The 16,186-nt window shown below is 39.3% G+C and overlaps 1 protein-coding gene across 3 annotated transcripts in view; it reads left to right on the top strand.

Annotated features, from left to right (window-relative positions):
* The window catches only part of LOC126162574 (axin), a 265,930-nt gene that overhangs the window by 237,452 nt on the left and 12,292 nt on the right, over positions 1–16,186 (top strand). For all 3 annotated transcript variants that reach the window (XM_049919166.1, XM_049919167.1, XM_049919165.1), the window contains one exon: positions 1,822–2,064. In XM_049919166.1, coding sequence (XP_049775123.1) covers positions 1,822–2,064 — 243 coding nt within the window. The remainder of the gene's footprint in view (positions 1–1,821; positions 2,065–16,186) is intronic.

Genomic DNA, 16,186 nt, shown 5'->3' with positions numbered 1-16,186 from the left:
CGACCACTCTCCCCCCGACCACTCTCCCCCCGACCACTCTCCCCCCGACCACTCTCCCCCCTATTTCCCCCTCTCTCCCTCCCCCCTATTTCCCCTTCCCCCCTTTTCCCCCCCTCTCTCCCCCCTATTTCCCCCCCTATTCCCCCCGTCTCCCCCCCTCTCTCCCACCTCTCTCCCCCTCGCACCTCTCTCCCCCTCGCACCACTCTCCCCCTCGCACCTCTCTCCCCCACCTTCACCTCTCTCTCCCCTACCCATCTGCTACCCTCCCTCATGGTCCCTTCTACTTTAATTTTCGCATTTGTGTGTGTGCGTGTGTTTTTCTACATTGTTAATTTTGCATTGGTTGTAAATTAAAAAGTCAGTTTTCATCTCTTGTAGAGATCAGCTAATCAGGAAATTTGAAACTAGTAATAATTCATTTGTTTAATACATTTGTGTCTATGGATTTAGTGCAAGGTGCTACAAGTATGCCCGTTTCTATATTTGTCATGATTGTTAGTCATATAATTGTTATTTACTGATTCTTTCCTTCACCTCAATTACTTTTTCCCAAGTACTTTAAATAAATTGTAAAACCAAGATGAGTCAACATTACACACAAGTTAATATAGTGAAATATTAAAATACTTCTAGAAAATTTCATGTTAAGAGCTGTTCAGTGGCAATACTTGGATCAATTGTAAAGAAAATTATGGGTATTGTAGTAGTTTTCATATAACAGTTTTGCAAATATTTCACAGTAAATTGGAACTAATGTTTGCTGCAGGCCTCATGGACTACAGCAAAAGTATCAGCTTCACGTTCCAGAAACTGGCCAAACTTTTCCTTAGAAACCAGATATTCCTGATTCTTTCTTTCAACCAGAATAATGCATTCAAATGGTCTGCTATTTGCACAGAGGATGGATATATGATATGCAATTATCAATGTTAATTGTATGGGACAACATTGGTTTGTCTCTCTACGCAACGAGTCAAAAGGAAACGTACAGATCTCATTCTCTGCTCATAGTAAGCAGTTGTCAACATTTACACACTCCTTTCACTTAGAAGGAAACTGTAGATAGACAACTATTTGGAAGCATTACATACTGAAAAGACCACTGTAAACTAAAAATATTATGAAAAGGATAGTTGCTACTCACCATACAGCAGAGATACTGAGTCGCAGATAGGCACAACAAAAAGACTGTCGGAAAGTGAGCTTTCGTCCAACAAAGCCTTTGTCAAAAACAGACACCATACATATGCACGCACACACGCAAACACAAGTCTCTCTCACACACACACACACACACACACACACACACACACACACACACACACACAAACTACAGTTTGGTAGCTGAAGCTGCCAGGGACTGTGTGTGTGTGTGTGTGTGTGTGTGTGTGTGTGTGTATGTGTGTGTGGTGTTGATTTTCAACAAAAGCCAAAAGCTCACTTTCTAACAGTCTTATTGTTGTGCCTATCTGCAATTCAGCATCTCCACTGTATGGTGAGCAGCAACTATCCTTTTGATAATATTGTTACATTCCATCCTGAATTTGCCACTGCATACTAAATTGTATGAAATGTGATCTCTTTCATTGTATATGACATCTTTTTATAATGATCCATTACTGGTCTGAGAACCAGATACTTAGGTAATTGAAATCAAGCGGTTTTTAACATGTGTAAAAGTATTTTATTATCTGAGGCAAGTATGTGCAAATGTAAAAGTTTCTAATAAATTGTGTCAAAAATTATGATCCCCATCAGAATAAAAATAATCAAAATATGTGAGTTATTTTAGTTTAAACTTTTCCTTCATTTGTTACAGGTTTTCACAATCCTCAAAAACACATGGTCCTCAAGATGCTTATTCCCTCTCAGCGCAGTCAACACTTCGTAAGAGTGGTCGTGGGCAACGTTCCAGTGGTCCAACGACAGGTGCAGAAGCAGAATATACAACTGTGGTATTCTCCTTCTGTGAAGAACAGTTTCCTTACAGGACCAAGATCCCTGGACGGCAGATAACACTCCGTCAGTTTAAAGAGTACCTTCCAAAAAAAGGCAGCTACAGGTGAGGTTTCATTATTGGTGTGCTGAGGTACACATTTGCCGCCAGTCCATCAATTTTCTAACACAGTTTTTAAATAAAAGTATAAGGATGCATCTCAAGCAAATGGGGTATGAGGTATCTACACAAAGAATTCTGTGGAGGTATCCAACATGTGGAAGTTGCATGGTGATTGGAATGTGCTGTATGGTGAATATTGAAGGACGTCTATAATATAGCTACCACTGGTGGTTGAATCATTGCTATAATTTGGGATTAGCATTGTCATGGAGGTTCAATGCAGTTCTGATCAAGGTGCCACATCTGTTTGCCTGGTGGGTAGTGTGGATTTGGAAAAGGAGATGGCACTAGCAGGCAACAGTAATAGTCTAGTGTTCCTGGGGCAAATTGACCAGCAGAGTGCCATTGCACTCCCAATACATTGTGGTCTCCTACTTTGGTACTCTGTACTGGCTCTGCTTGATTCAAGTGTGTAAGCATTGTCCTACAGTCTCACATACAAGGTGATTTCTGTTCAAAGGGCATCTCCTTCTCTTTGGTATCTCATGAAAAGTGTCAGTTTTCTCACCTTTCTTCTCTTTATTCACCAACTTTGTTATCTATAAACTAACTCTTCTTTGAATACCAATTCTTTTTGAATGATTAAATGGATACTTTAGTATCTGAATTATCAGAGATTTCAAGCATGATTAAGTACCAGCCACCTTCAGTGAGTTCACAAATAGCTTCAGTGCTCTGGATTGTGGTGCTGCTACACTAACAGCACAAGAGGGTGATATTTCCAACACACCCTGTAATTTCTTGAATGCATAGCACTAGTGCTTCACCCAGGGTGGGAAAAGTGCAGTTCCCTGGACTATGGGAATGAACTGTCAAATTTTGGCAGAATTGTCATTATCCTTAATGAGAAATTTCATGCAACTGTGGGTTCACCTCCCTCTTTTACTGCGGATTCATTTGTCATGAAGTTGAACAAGATAAAGTTTTTTTTTAAATAGTCCCGTCCTGATGCTCTTCAGTACTTTTGATGGTTGGTAACTATTTGGCTGTAAGCATTTGTGCTAATGTCTTATCCCTATCTCTCTCTCTCTCTCTCTCTCTCTCTCTCTCTCTCTCTCTCTCAAGCACATTTACGTCCACCATATGCTGGCTTACCAGGTAACCCTTTAAATACAATGATATTTTAAGAGGGAGTCAAACAAAAACCATCAAATTTTTATAATATAGAGTGTAACACAAGTGTCCAGTTTTTCAACATAAGTCTTCCTGTCATTCAACACACTTCCTACAGTGCGTAGGAAGTGCATGGATTCCTCTGAAGAAAAAAAAAATTATTTTGGTTGTGGGCGCAGCCACTTGTGCACTTCCTGCTGCACCTTTACATCGAAATGAAATTTCTTTTCTTCTTTCCTCCTGTTGCCTCTTTGAGTGGTGCAAACATGTGTTAATCACTCGGTGCAGGGTTTGGTGAGTATTGCAGGTGTGGCAGAGTATCATAGTGCGGCTCATTGATAGTGGCACTGGCAGTACGAGGCCAAGCATTGTCATGTTGCATAATGACACAGCCATAAGTCCACATCGCTTTGATCTTATTGCAGGCCGACGCTGATTTTTTAACGTATTAGAATATGGCGCACTGATGATGGTGTTTCCCCTAGTCATATACTGTTCAAAGGCAATGCATCGTTCCTCATAAAAGAGAATCTGCAAAAGCTTCCCTGTGCACATTGCTGCATCCAGAATATCTTGGGCTTTGATGATAAGGAAGGGCACTTTTCCCTGCATGGTCTCTTTGTTTCATGTTGTTGGTAGTGTATCAAGACTTCTTTCTCCACTAATGATTCTCACGAAGAAATCGTCACCTTCTGCTTCAAAGCACTGCCACAGTTCTTCGCAGATGTCAACGCGTCGTTCTAACGGTTCTGGAGTGAGCTGCCATGATACTTATCTTTCAAAGACTTTTGTGGAACTTAAGCATTTCATATATGATGTGTTGAGCCATTACTAATGTTCAGATTTGCTGTTATTTCATTCACCTTCAAGTGCTGATTTTCCATCACAGTGGTTTCAACTGCTGCATGTAGACTCTGGCGCCACAACATAATGTGCCTGACCTGCGTGTTGAGCATTGCCACAAAAGTCTTGCCATTTTTGAACTTTCTACTCCACTCATACACTTGGCAGTGATAGATGTGCATCACCATACTGGACCTTCATTTGCTGATGGATTTAAATGTTCTGTACTTTCACTGATCAGAAAACACATGATAGAATGCTGTTCTTCCTTGTGCATGTTGCAAGCCATTTTGAACTCTTATTGTGGCTGTGTTTCACTTGTATGTGGTATACTGCACCTGTAGGGTATTCCTTACATAATTGGTAACAATACTGCCAACTTACAGATCAACGGCATGAAGTGTCAATTTTTAATTACACTTTTAAGGTTTTCATTTGACTCCCCCTTGTTATAATATAATTAACATTCACGTACAACTGATGATGTATGTGCGCAGGAGCATATGCACCATAAAGAGCTTACAGATTGGAAAAATGGACAGATTTACCAGTTCTGAGCTCAGTACTGTGTAGCAGATCTGTCTGCCTTTAAAACCAAGTTGATGGAGATAGTATTACTCCTTTGTAAAAGGAAAAATGTTTACTCCCCAAGGTTCATTCCTGATTGAAAGTAACTGATCGTATAATGCTTCCCATGTCTGTAGCGTCCTTAATTTACACATCTCCTGTGTATTGTTATATGGTAAGCATCTCAGAAGTGATTACTTTGTGCAGGGTCATGAAACTGGGATTCTTAAGCTGATGGATAGTCAGCACCAATGGTTTGCATAATTATAAGCTTCAGAAAACTCTACAGGCAGCAGAAATCATAGGCTAGCAGCTCATGTTGTCAGGATGGTAGAAACCTTTATGACAAAAATAAGAAGACAAATCAATCTTTCAGTGAGCACATCAATGATGTAGATTTGCTTTGAGGTAAAACAGTTGTTACAGTGCAATCTCTGATACATCTACCACATTACAATTGTTTCAAGCTCGTGTGAATGCCTTACAACTTTGTAATAATAGAGGGAAACATTCCACGAAGGAAAAATATACCTAAAAACAAAGATGATGATGTGACTTACCAAATGAAAGTGCTGGCAGGTCGACAGACACACAAACGAACACAAACATACACACAAAATTCAAGCTTTCGCAACAAACTGTTGCCTCATCAGGAAAGAGGGAAGGAGAGGGAAAGACGAAAGGATGTGGGTTTTAAGGGAGAGGGTAAGGGGTCATTCCAGTCCCGGGAGCGGAAAGACTTACCTTAGGGGGGAAAAAAGGACGGGTATACACTCTCGCGCGCGCGCGCGCACACACACACACACATATACAGACACAAGCAGACATATTTAAAAACAAAGAGTTTGGGCAGAGATGTCAGTTGAGGCAGAAGTGCAGAGGCAAAGATGTTGATGAATGACAGGTGAGGTATGAGTGGCGGAAATTTGAAATTAGCGGAGATTGAGGCCTGGTGGATAACGGGAAGAGAGGATATATTGAAGAGCAAGTTCCCATCTCCGGAGTTCGGATAGGTTGGTGTTAGTAGGAAGTATCCAGATAACCCGGACGGTGTAACACTGCGCCAAGATGTGCTGGTCGTGCACCAAGGCATGTTTAGCCACAGGGTGATCCTCATTACCAACAAACACTGTCTGCCTGTGTCCATTCATGCGAATGGACAGTTTGTTGCTGGTCATTCCCACATAGAATGCATCACAGTGTAGGCAGGTCAGTGTAATATGGTTATAATAGAAGGAAACATTCCACGAAGGAAAAATATACCTAAAAAACAAAGATGATGTGACTTACCAAATGAAAGTGCTGGCTGGTCGACAGACACACAAACGAACACAAACATACACGCAAAATTCAAGCTTTCGCAACAAACTGTTGCCTCATCAGGAAAGAGGGAAGGAGAGGGAAAGACGAAAGGATGTGGGTTTTAAGGGAGAGGGAAAGGAGTCATTCCAGTCCCGGGAGTGGAAAGACTTACCTTAGGGGGAGAAAGGGACGGGTATACACTCGCACACACACACATATCCATCCACACATATACAGACACAAGCAGACATATTTAAAGACAACTTTGTAACCTAAATAAAAATGACCCCAACTGGTTTGTGAGAAATATTTGTAAGTACTGTCTTACAACAGTTAAAGTAAGATTGTTCTCCAGAACAGCTACATTCAAAAGTTGCTGTTACTTACATCAGGACAAGGAATGTTTGTTGATGTTGTATTATTGTTATTATTATTATAATAAAAAGGAAGTGCCAGTAACATTCAGGAAGGTCTAGAGGGGCTTACTAAAAATCTACCATTTATGAAAAGATCCAAAAAAGGAACCTTGAGTTGAAATCTCTGTGCCTCGGCAGGCTACCACTCTTCTTAGGGAGGTGCTTAGAGGAAAACACCATTTTCATAAGAGTGCAGAATACATTCAACTTTAGCAAGAATGTCTCACAATCAAAAGATCATATGTAGATTTCAATATCAAAATGGAAGGAGAAGTGGGAAGTAGCAGACTCATACATATTCAGCATCATGATAGACTGAAGGTAGTACTTCCGTCAGTATTTTAAAAAGTGAAGATTTCAGGAAGCAGTTGTTGGTGTCTTTAATTTATCTTCTAAGCATGGCAAGGAAGCCCATGAGATAATCTCCACCTTCCTGCATTACCGTTGCGAAAGGATATCCCCCCCCCCCCCCCCCCCCTCCTCTCCAAATTCAGAAGTTGCAACATTGTTGTGTTCATAATTCATTTGCTTATTCAGTATTTTGAAAAGTTGAATTATTATAGTAGAAGCATTAGTTACCTTGATGTGTTGGGAATTATTATAGTAGAAGCATTAGTTACCTTGATGTGTTGGGGAAGAAAGTTGTATCTGGAATAAGTAGGAATGAAGACACTCAGTATTGCTACAGGTCAGTAACCATCTTTGACCCATCAGCTGGAAACATGACTGATAACTTCCTAATCCACACTCCACCACAGAGTGAATGATTCGTTTTGGACATGATTGATAAGTTGCCATTTTATCACAGTTGGCTTATATTCAAACTAATGGAAGTGTTGGAAGTTGTTTAAGGTAAAATGGCCCACAACCACCTACAGTGAAAATGGTGGAACCTAATTGATTAGGGCATAAAAAAAGTACAGTGAAACCCCTATTTTATGTTTTTGTGGGGTTCAGCCTTAAAAACCGGTAAATTGAGAAAAATTCAGAATCAAGGAAAATATTAAAACCCCTAAAATACGAGCAAAAACATATGTAATGGGCATATACGATTAAAAATTATAATCATCACCAATTGCATAAAATCTGTATAAGTGAATATAATAATTCCAATCCCAAAGGAAGCAGATGTTTACAGATGTGAAAATTACCAACCTATCAGTTTAATAAACCACTGCTGCAAAATTTTCTTTACAGACAAATGGAAAAACTGGTCAAAGCCGACCTCAGGGAAGATCAGTTTGGATTCTGTAGAAATTTTGGAACACGTGAGGCAATACTGACCCTACGACTTATCTTAGAAAATAGATTAAGGAAAGGCAAACCTACGTTTCTAGCATTTGTAGACTTAGAGAAAGCTTTTGACAATGTTGACTGGACTACTCTCTTTCAAATTCTGAAGGTGGCAGGGGTAAAATGCAGGGAGTGAAAGGCTATTTACAATTTGTACAGAAACCAGATGGCAGTTATAAGAGTCAAGGGGTATGAAAGGGAAGCAGTGGTTGGGAAGGGAGTGAGACAGGGTTGTAGCCCATCCCCGATGTTATTAAATCTGTATATTGAGCAAGCAGTAAAGGAAACAAAAGAAAAATTTGGACTAAGTATTAAAATCCATGGAGAAGAAATAAAAACTTTGAGGTTCGCCGATGACATTGTAATTCTGTCAGAGACAGCAAAGGATTTGGAAGAGCAGTTGAACGGAATGGACAGTGTCTTGAAAGGAGGGTATAAGATGAACATCAACAAAAGCAAAACAAGGATAATGGAATGTAGTCAAATGAAGTCGGGTGATGCTGAGGGAATTAGATTAGGAAATGAGACACTTAAAGTAGTAAAGGAGTTTTGCTATTTGGGGAGCAAAATAACTGATGATGGTTGAAATAGAGAGGATATAAAATGTAGACTGGCAATGGCAAGGAAAGCATTTCTGAAGAAGAGAAGTTTGTTAACATCGCGTATACATTTAAATGTCAGGAAGTCGTTCCTGAAAGTATTTGTATGGAGTGTAGCCATGTATGGAAGTGAAACGTGGACGATAAATAGTTTAGACAAGAAGAGAATAGAAGCTTTCGAAATGTGGTGCTACAGAAGAATGCTGAAGAATAGATGGGTTGATTCCATAACTAATGAGGTACTGAATAGAATTGGGGAGAAGAGAAATTTGTGGCACAACTTGACTAGAAGAAGGGATTGGTTGGTAGGGCATATTCTGAGGCATCAAGGGATCACCAATTTAGTATTGGAGGGCAGTGTGGAGGGTAAAAATTGTAGAGGGAGACCAAGAGATGAATACACTAAACAGATTCAGGAGGATTTAGGTTGCAGTAGGAACTAGAGATGGGGGATCCGCTCTTGAACTAATTCATAGAGTTGAATCTTTCAAAGGAGTGAACAATCAGTGATTCAGAAAAAAAGAACGGTAGCTCCAAACGTTTCCCACGGCAGAGAGAGAGAGAGAGAGAGAGAGAGAGAGAGAGAGAGAGAGAGAGAGACGGAGCATATCAGCAGCGCCTCTGCTGGTCAGAGCACAGTGCACGCCACACAACACAGCCAGCGCCGGCCTCTGCCCTGCTTCTACCTTGGCTGCCTGCATTGTGCAGTGCCCCATTGGATTTTGTGTTTCACATATGCCGTGCCGTCTCTGTGCGTCCTCTGCCGCGTGCAGTGAGTGTCTGGCGCAGATTAACTTGGCATCGCACTCTGTCGGCGATCGTTTCAGTCGCACGTCCTGCCCTCTGGGCAGTTGATGAGAGCAACAAGACAGAGAGCCACCTAGCAGATAACATAGGAACTAATTGCAACAACCTGCTCGCAAGGGAACGGACGATTTGTCTCGGAGTGGGTGAGTTCACCGCTCCCCCCACCCTCGGAACTCGCCCGCTCAACGCTCACCCCACCGTCTCAACTCTAGCCAGAGCGTTGAGCAAAGCGACTCAGGTGTCACTCTGGTCTCTGCGGTCTCAGCTCACGCAGTAATACAGCTCGCGGCTCGACCTGCTCGACTCAGCGCCTCTGCATCGGAGTTCGTCCCTACTGGATATTGTTCTTCGTAGTAATACCGCTATGTATATTACATTATTATGTTATGTATACATCAATTGTTTTTATTTTATTTTTATTTGTTTAAACTGATTAGATTAGGTTCCTGATGACTCCTCTTACTATAGGATTTTTATTATGGACGCTCGAATTTACGCTTTAATTACGAGCGAACCGATAAACTTATCGCAAAATGTGATACACCAATATTTTCCTTGTTTTATTCTGCGTAAGGTTATATGCATCACTTTCGTTTTACAGTCAAATTTATATTTTTTTTTTCTTATTCTGGTACGGATTTTGCGATTTTAGGCGTCTTTGGAAAGAAACGTTCACTTTAAAAATATATGGCTTGCGATGTATTTGTATGAGGTTAATGAAATTTTAATACATTATAGCCAAATATATTGTTAATGTAAATCTCAAGTGACAACATTTTCCGATCACCCAAAAAACCACGATAGTGCAAAATAAATCAATAATCAAAAACTTTGTCATATCGTGGAAATTTCAATAAACAATACAAAATTCTTACTCATTATCTGTGTTACTTCAAAATAGGATCAAATACGATCAAAATACAGGTATAGTACTGGAATAAACCAAGTTTAAAGGGCAATGTGCCTTCCATTTATTTTCTATTGTAAATGAGTGGTGAGTCATGAAAAAGAGCTAATTCATTTCAGGGAGTGAACAGTTCTGATCCAATCTCTGAAAAGAACAGTTTTGCCCATCTCTAGTAGGAACTGGGAGGTGAAGAATCTTGCACAGGATAGAGTAGCATGGAGAGCTGCATCAAACCAGTCCCTGGAGTGAAGACCACAACAACAACAACAACAAGTGAAGGAAATTAAATGTACAATACGTGTATAAAACAATTTGCAGTAATGAATTTCATCAGTTCTCAAAAAATTGCAGCAAATAAAACCTCATCTAAAGATTGAAATTTATATCTCAGTACAAGGTAATCGAGCATATTTTCCGACATGCTACAACCACAAATTACATATCAAAACACAGGTATCTCAGACATCTTTCCTTTGTGTTCCCTCGCGGGAGGGGGGGTTTGGAATTATGAACATGGTGAATTAAACCAAAAACTGTGAAGTACATTCAAAGGCGTTGTAATCTAATGTGTGGTGGTGTGTGTTTTCCTTCTGTAGCCAATGGCAGCTTAATTGGATCAAATAGACTTCGAGCCGCATACACACTAAGCTTGAAACATGTTTTTGAAACGTGTTTCTGGCTACTTGATGTGGAAACTGTCTGGAAACATCTTTCGAAACACAGACACTTATCTGTAGCACTGTCGGTACCGATCAAAGGATACAATGTTTCACGCCAGCCACTGCTGCATGGAGCAAGTGTATGTTTGTGTTACATTGTGTCGTCTGTTATATAGACTTGTTAGGTGTTCTATTTTCTCTTGCTGTAATGTATCTCCGGGGAGGGGGATTGCAGTGGACAAGGCAGCAGACTGTTGAGTTGATATCATTGTACCAGGCTGAATATATAAGGATGCAGTACTAGAACAGTAATAAAACAAGATGATCTGCAGAAAAATGCTGCTAAATTTGGTAGAATACTGAGAAAGACTGCATAGAAAACAAAATAAGGATATTTGTCATAGCTTTCTCTGTAATGTATCTCCCATTGACAGAAGACTAAGACTAACAGCATGTCTGGTTGTAATTGCTTTCCTGAAATTTCTATTTTTTTATATAGAAATGGTGATATCATATATGCCAGAAATTCAAAATTGCTAGATGATATCCAAGTGAAATTACAGAGACTAGAGCTGTCTTCCATACTCAGTTCTGATATGTACCAAGTTTTTCACACCAGTTGTTCTATAGCAATGGTCAGCAACACGTCGATTGCAATCTACTGGTAGATCATCAGTGCTTATTTGGTAGACCGCACGAGTACTGAGAGTGCAAAAGAAAAATTGTTGAATGAAATCATCAGTTGTTTTCAATAGCAGTAAAAATGCGTTCTCGTTCGACACAAGTTGTTTTGTTTGTTGATAACAGCGTAGAACTGGTACCAACATCTACCTTGAGCCTCTAATATGTTTTGCCGCATTAGTTAAATCAGCTGCCATCTGCACACCACTCATTGCTGCAGTGTTTCACTCATCTTTGTGAAATGTGTTCAATATGTGTCAGGAGAAGGTGGCGAGTTTTGTGCCGTGTACTACCTCTTTCTATGATGTAATAGAGTGTAGAAAGGACATAGGTAGAACTTTTTTGTGCTGTCAGTACTCAGCACTGAGCATGCGTAGTTGCAGACCTTGTTGATACTTTTCGAGAATGTACTAGTAGTGCAGCGACTTCACGCATAATGAGTTGTGTATCAAAAAAACGTAAATTTTATCATTTTCATTCCAAATGGGAACACGAATTTTTCGTAACAGAAAGAAATGGCACATGCATTTGTTTATTATATGACACTAAGATTGCATTTGTGAAAAAGACAAACATTGAGAGACATTTCAAAATTGTGCACCCATGTGTTAACACTAAGTTTCCTGTAAACTCCAAACTGAGAAAAGAGTAAATCAAGAAACTTAAAAATCAATTAAGTGCTCAACAAAGCATGCTCACAAAACCAGTAGACAAAAGTATTGCTTCTACTCTTGCTTCTTATCATGTTTCAAGTGCATTGGCGAAAAGGAAGAACCCTTCAAAGATGGTGAATTCATAAAAGAAGCATTTCGAGAAACTGCCATCGAATCCCTTCACCTTTCATCAAGAATGGTCAGAAGGAGAGTTGAAAATATGTCTAATGACGTTTTCTCTCAACTGAAAACAGATTTGGATTAGTGCAGTTATTTTTCAATGCAATTAAATGAGTCCATTGATGCAACAGGTACTGCTCAGTTGCCAGTTTTTGTAAGGATGGTTTGTAATAACTTTACCATCAAGGAAGAACTTTTGAAAGTAATTTCTTTGAAAGGCCATACAAGAGGAGAAGATATATTTTTGCCATGAAGCAACTCATTCTATCGAAGAGAATACCTGTTCACAAGCTTGTAAGCATTAACATAGATGGAGCCCCAGCCTTGAGAGGCTCTAAAAGTGATTTTATAGCTCTGTGCCAAAGAGATGAAAGTTTTCCACCATTTTTAACATATCACTGTATTTTACATCAGCAGTCTCTGTGTGGAAAGTTTTTAAATTTCAATGAAACTATGAATAATGTTGTAAAGATAGTCAACAAAATTAGCTGTCACTCTCTTCAAAGAAGACTTTTCAAAGATTTGGCAAATGAACTAGAACTACAGAATGGAGATCTACTGCTCCACACTGAAGTGCGTTGGCTCAGCAAGGGAAAAGTGCTGCAACGTTTCCACAACCTTTTACCAGCTATCAAACTGATTTTGCAAGAACAAGATGAGGATAGTCTGTCAGCTTGTATTGAAGATCCTCTTTGGCTTATGGATTTTGCATTTTAATTGACCTAACACAAAAGCTTAATGAACTGAATTTGAAATTTCAAGGTAATAATGAAGATATTGCTGATATGATATGTGAAGTAAATTCTTTTACTAAAAATTGTTTCTGTGGGAGTGCTGCCTGAAGAGGGGTGAATTAAGACATTTTTCAACTCTGAAGGCACAGATAGAAGAAAGTGAGATACCTTACAATAGTGAATGTCATGAAATAATGAACTCCTATTTGAGGGATGAGAATAGAAGCTTTCGAAATGTGGTGCTACAGAAGAAAGCTGAAGATTAGATGGGTAGATCACATAACTAATGAGGAGGTATTGAATAGAATTGGGGAGAAGAGGAGTTTGTGGCACAACTTGACTAGAAGAAGGGATCGGTTGGTAGGACATGTTCTGAGGCATGAAGGGATCACCAATTTAGTACTGGAGGGCAGCATGGAGGGTAAAAATCGAAGAGGGAGACCAAGAGATGAATACACTAAGCAGTTTTAGAAGGATGTAGGCTGCAGTAGGTACTGGGAGATGAAGAAGCTTGCACAAGATAGAGTAGCATGGAGAGTTGCATCAAACCAGTCTCAGGACTGAAGACCACAACAACAACAACAACAACTTTTGAGGGATGATTTCAGTGATCGGTTTTCAGACTTTAAAAAGATTTCAGTGGTAACCCAGTTTGTATCTTTCCCTTGGGCTAACATTGAACTATTGAAAATATTTTCTTCCATTGCAAAAGTTTTTGACATAGATAGGGCAGCTCTTGAACTTGAAATAATATCATTAAAAATTATTTGTTTCTCAAAAGTGTTGCAGAACCCAAAACCTGCTAGCCTCTAATTCCTCAGGAGAAATACCCTATCTTAGTTAACGTTGCTCTTAGAATAAAGGCCTTGTTTGCTTCTACCTACCTGTATGAATCACTGATTTCAAATATGAACTTTATTAAAAATAAAGTCAGAACAAGGTTGACTGATGAACATCTGGATTCGACCAAGTGTAACAAGTTATACACCAAATATCAAGGGCATTGTTGGCAAAACAGCTACTCAGATTTCACATTAGAAGTTAAATGATTCTTGTGTTATAAATGTAAGAATATACTTGAGAATATTATGAAATAAAATTATTATGTTTCGAATACATAGTGAAGATTTAAAACTTTTATTTTAAATAGTTGTTTTACAGTACCAGTATCCAAAAATTAAAAATGTAGCAATTTAATTTTTAAAAGTAGATCACTTTGATATGTTGCTACGGAATAGTAGATCATGAAGGCTTTGTGGTTGCTTACTCCTGTTCTATAGTGTGTGTTTCCTCATGAAAGGCTACGATTGTGTACAGACCAACAAATCAATTTCTTATAACACCTCATCTGATATTATCAACCATTACCAACTACGATACAAACTCTCCATCAAAGTAATATTGTAGTTTTAAAACCAATTACAAAATTCTTTGATAAATGCAAACTATGAAACACTGAGAGATGCTTATGGCCTTCAGGTAACAATTCACAATAAACAAATAAATAAAAAAGAATGGACGACGACAGTGTCTCTGATTGCGTTTGCGTGAACCTTCTAGTATTAATAATGCAGCAGCACATATTACAGTTTCCTCATCTCTAGACATGATGTGGCAGACAATACAAAAACATGTTGTTAAACATTTCTGTCTGGTTAGAGAACAAAGGATGAAATAAATATGTGCCTGTTTATTTCCTAATGTCTGGTGATTCCCGAGCATGAGCAGAGAACTGCTTACATTCCTGTGAGGTAAATGAGCAGCAATAAAATTCACAATGTTCCTTGTCACAAATACTTTGCTGATTATTTTCAAGTATGTGGTTATTTCAGAGTGTGTGGTTAGGTGGGAACCTAAGAGGACAGCTTAAATTGCAGCAAATGTAATGATGACCAATAAGATCCATATTCTTCCTTGTTACAGATATTTTGCATGTTGTGCAACCACAAACATATTCTGCTAAAGAGTTCTTGCTGCAGCTGAGATTCTCCTGTCACTAGCACATTCGTAAACATTAGCTTGATGCTATTATAGTGATTGACAAATCAGTAGCCTCATTCCTGACTGCCTTCACAGCGCCACCGCATTATGATTACGTCAGTTCCGGCAAAAAATAGTGTGAAATGTTCTTGACCCTTCATCATTGCGTTGTGAAGCTAAACGTTGCAAGTTGTGTTGGCAACGCAAATAGTGGATTACATCAGCATTTCTTCTCTAATGTCTTCCCTCTCCGCAACAGCCTAAAATATTCCTTTAACTCTGCTAATACCCTCGGTGCGAACCATCTGTCTTTTGTGCTACTTATAACTAATTTAATCATATCAAATGTCAATAGGAAGAAAACAGGACGAAGTGAAGGGAGATGTCGAATAAGAATGTATAATCAGGTAAATCTTACTAGGAAGAAACATAAAAACAGGGAATTTTTAGTGTTGATCTTATTGGTTTTCACAGGGGCCACGGATTTATGGTGTAAATCGTGAAAAATGTAAAAACGGAGAATGCAAAATCGAAGTTACACTGTGTTGTTCTCTGACAACAAATGACTAAAACTCATTTACACTCTTGGAACAAACTACTACTTCAGATTTATACTTGAAATATTCTAAAGTGAGGTCAGAGACAGTTAGCAGCTGTTGCCATTGCTACAAAGCAGGTGTTTGCTGTTTTGTCGTATTAATCACCCATCTATAAAAATCACACCCAAATATTGTAGAACCATTGCATGAAAAATGCTCATAACATCAGGGGATTGAAAAACACTCTCTTGCAGGTAATAAGAAAAGTTTGGAAATATATGTCGAGATAATATAAAGAATGTGCTTTCTCAGTACTTCATTACTGCCTCTCATCGTGCCCTGAAATGAGGAATGTCCTACCCACTATCCTCCCCACCCCTCCCACAGCGGTATTCTGCCACCCACCGAACCTACACAATATCCTCATCCATCCCTACACAACACCTGCTCCCAACACCTTGCATCTGGCCCATATCTCTGTAATAGACCTAAATGCAAGACTTTCCCCATATATCCTCCCACCATCACCTACTACAGTTCGGTCGCAAGCATCACCTATCCCATCATTTTACATGAGCATGAAAACCAACAATCTGTCTGTCCACATGAACGGCAACCAGCAAACTGGCAAAGAAACAGATGGACCACCCAATTGCTGAACACGCTGCCCAACACAATGTTCTTCATTTTAATGAGTGCTTCACTTCCTGTGCCATCTGGAGCCTTCCTACCAACACCAGGTTCTCTGAATTGCACAGACAGGAGTACTCCCTGCAATAAATTCTGTGTTTG

The sequence above is a fragment of the Schistocerca cancellata genome, chromosome 2, assembly GCF_023864275.1.
Source record: "Schistocerca cancellata isolate TAMUIC-IGC-003103 chromosome 2, iqSchCanc2.1, whole genome shotgun sequence".
Lineage (NCBI taxonomy): Eukaryota > Metazoa > Arthropoda > Insecta > Orthoptera > Acrididae > Schistocerca > Schistocerca cancellata.
This window is presented reverse-complemented; position numbering and strand designations above follow the sequence as displayed.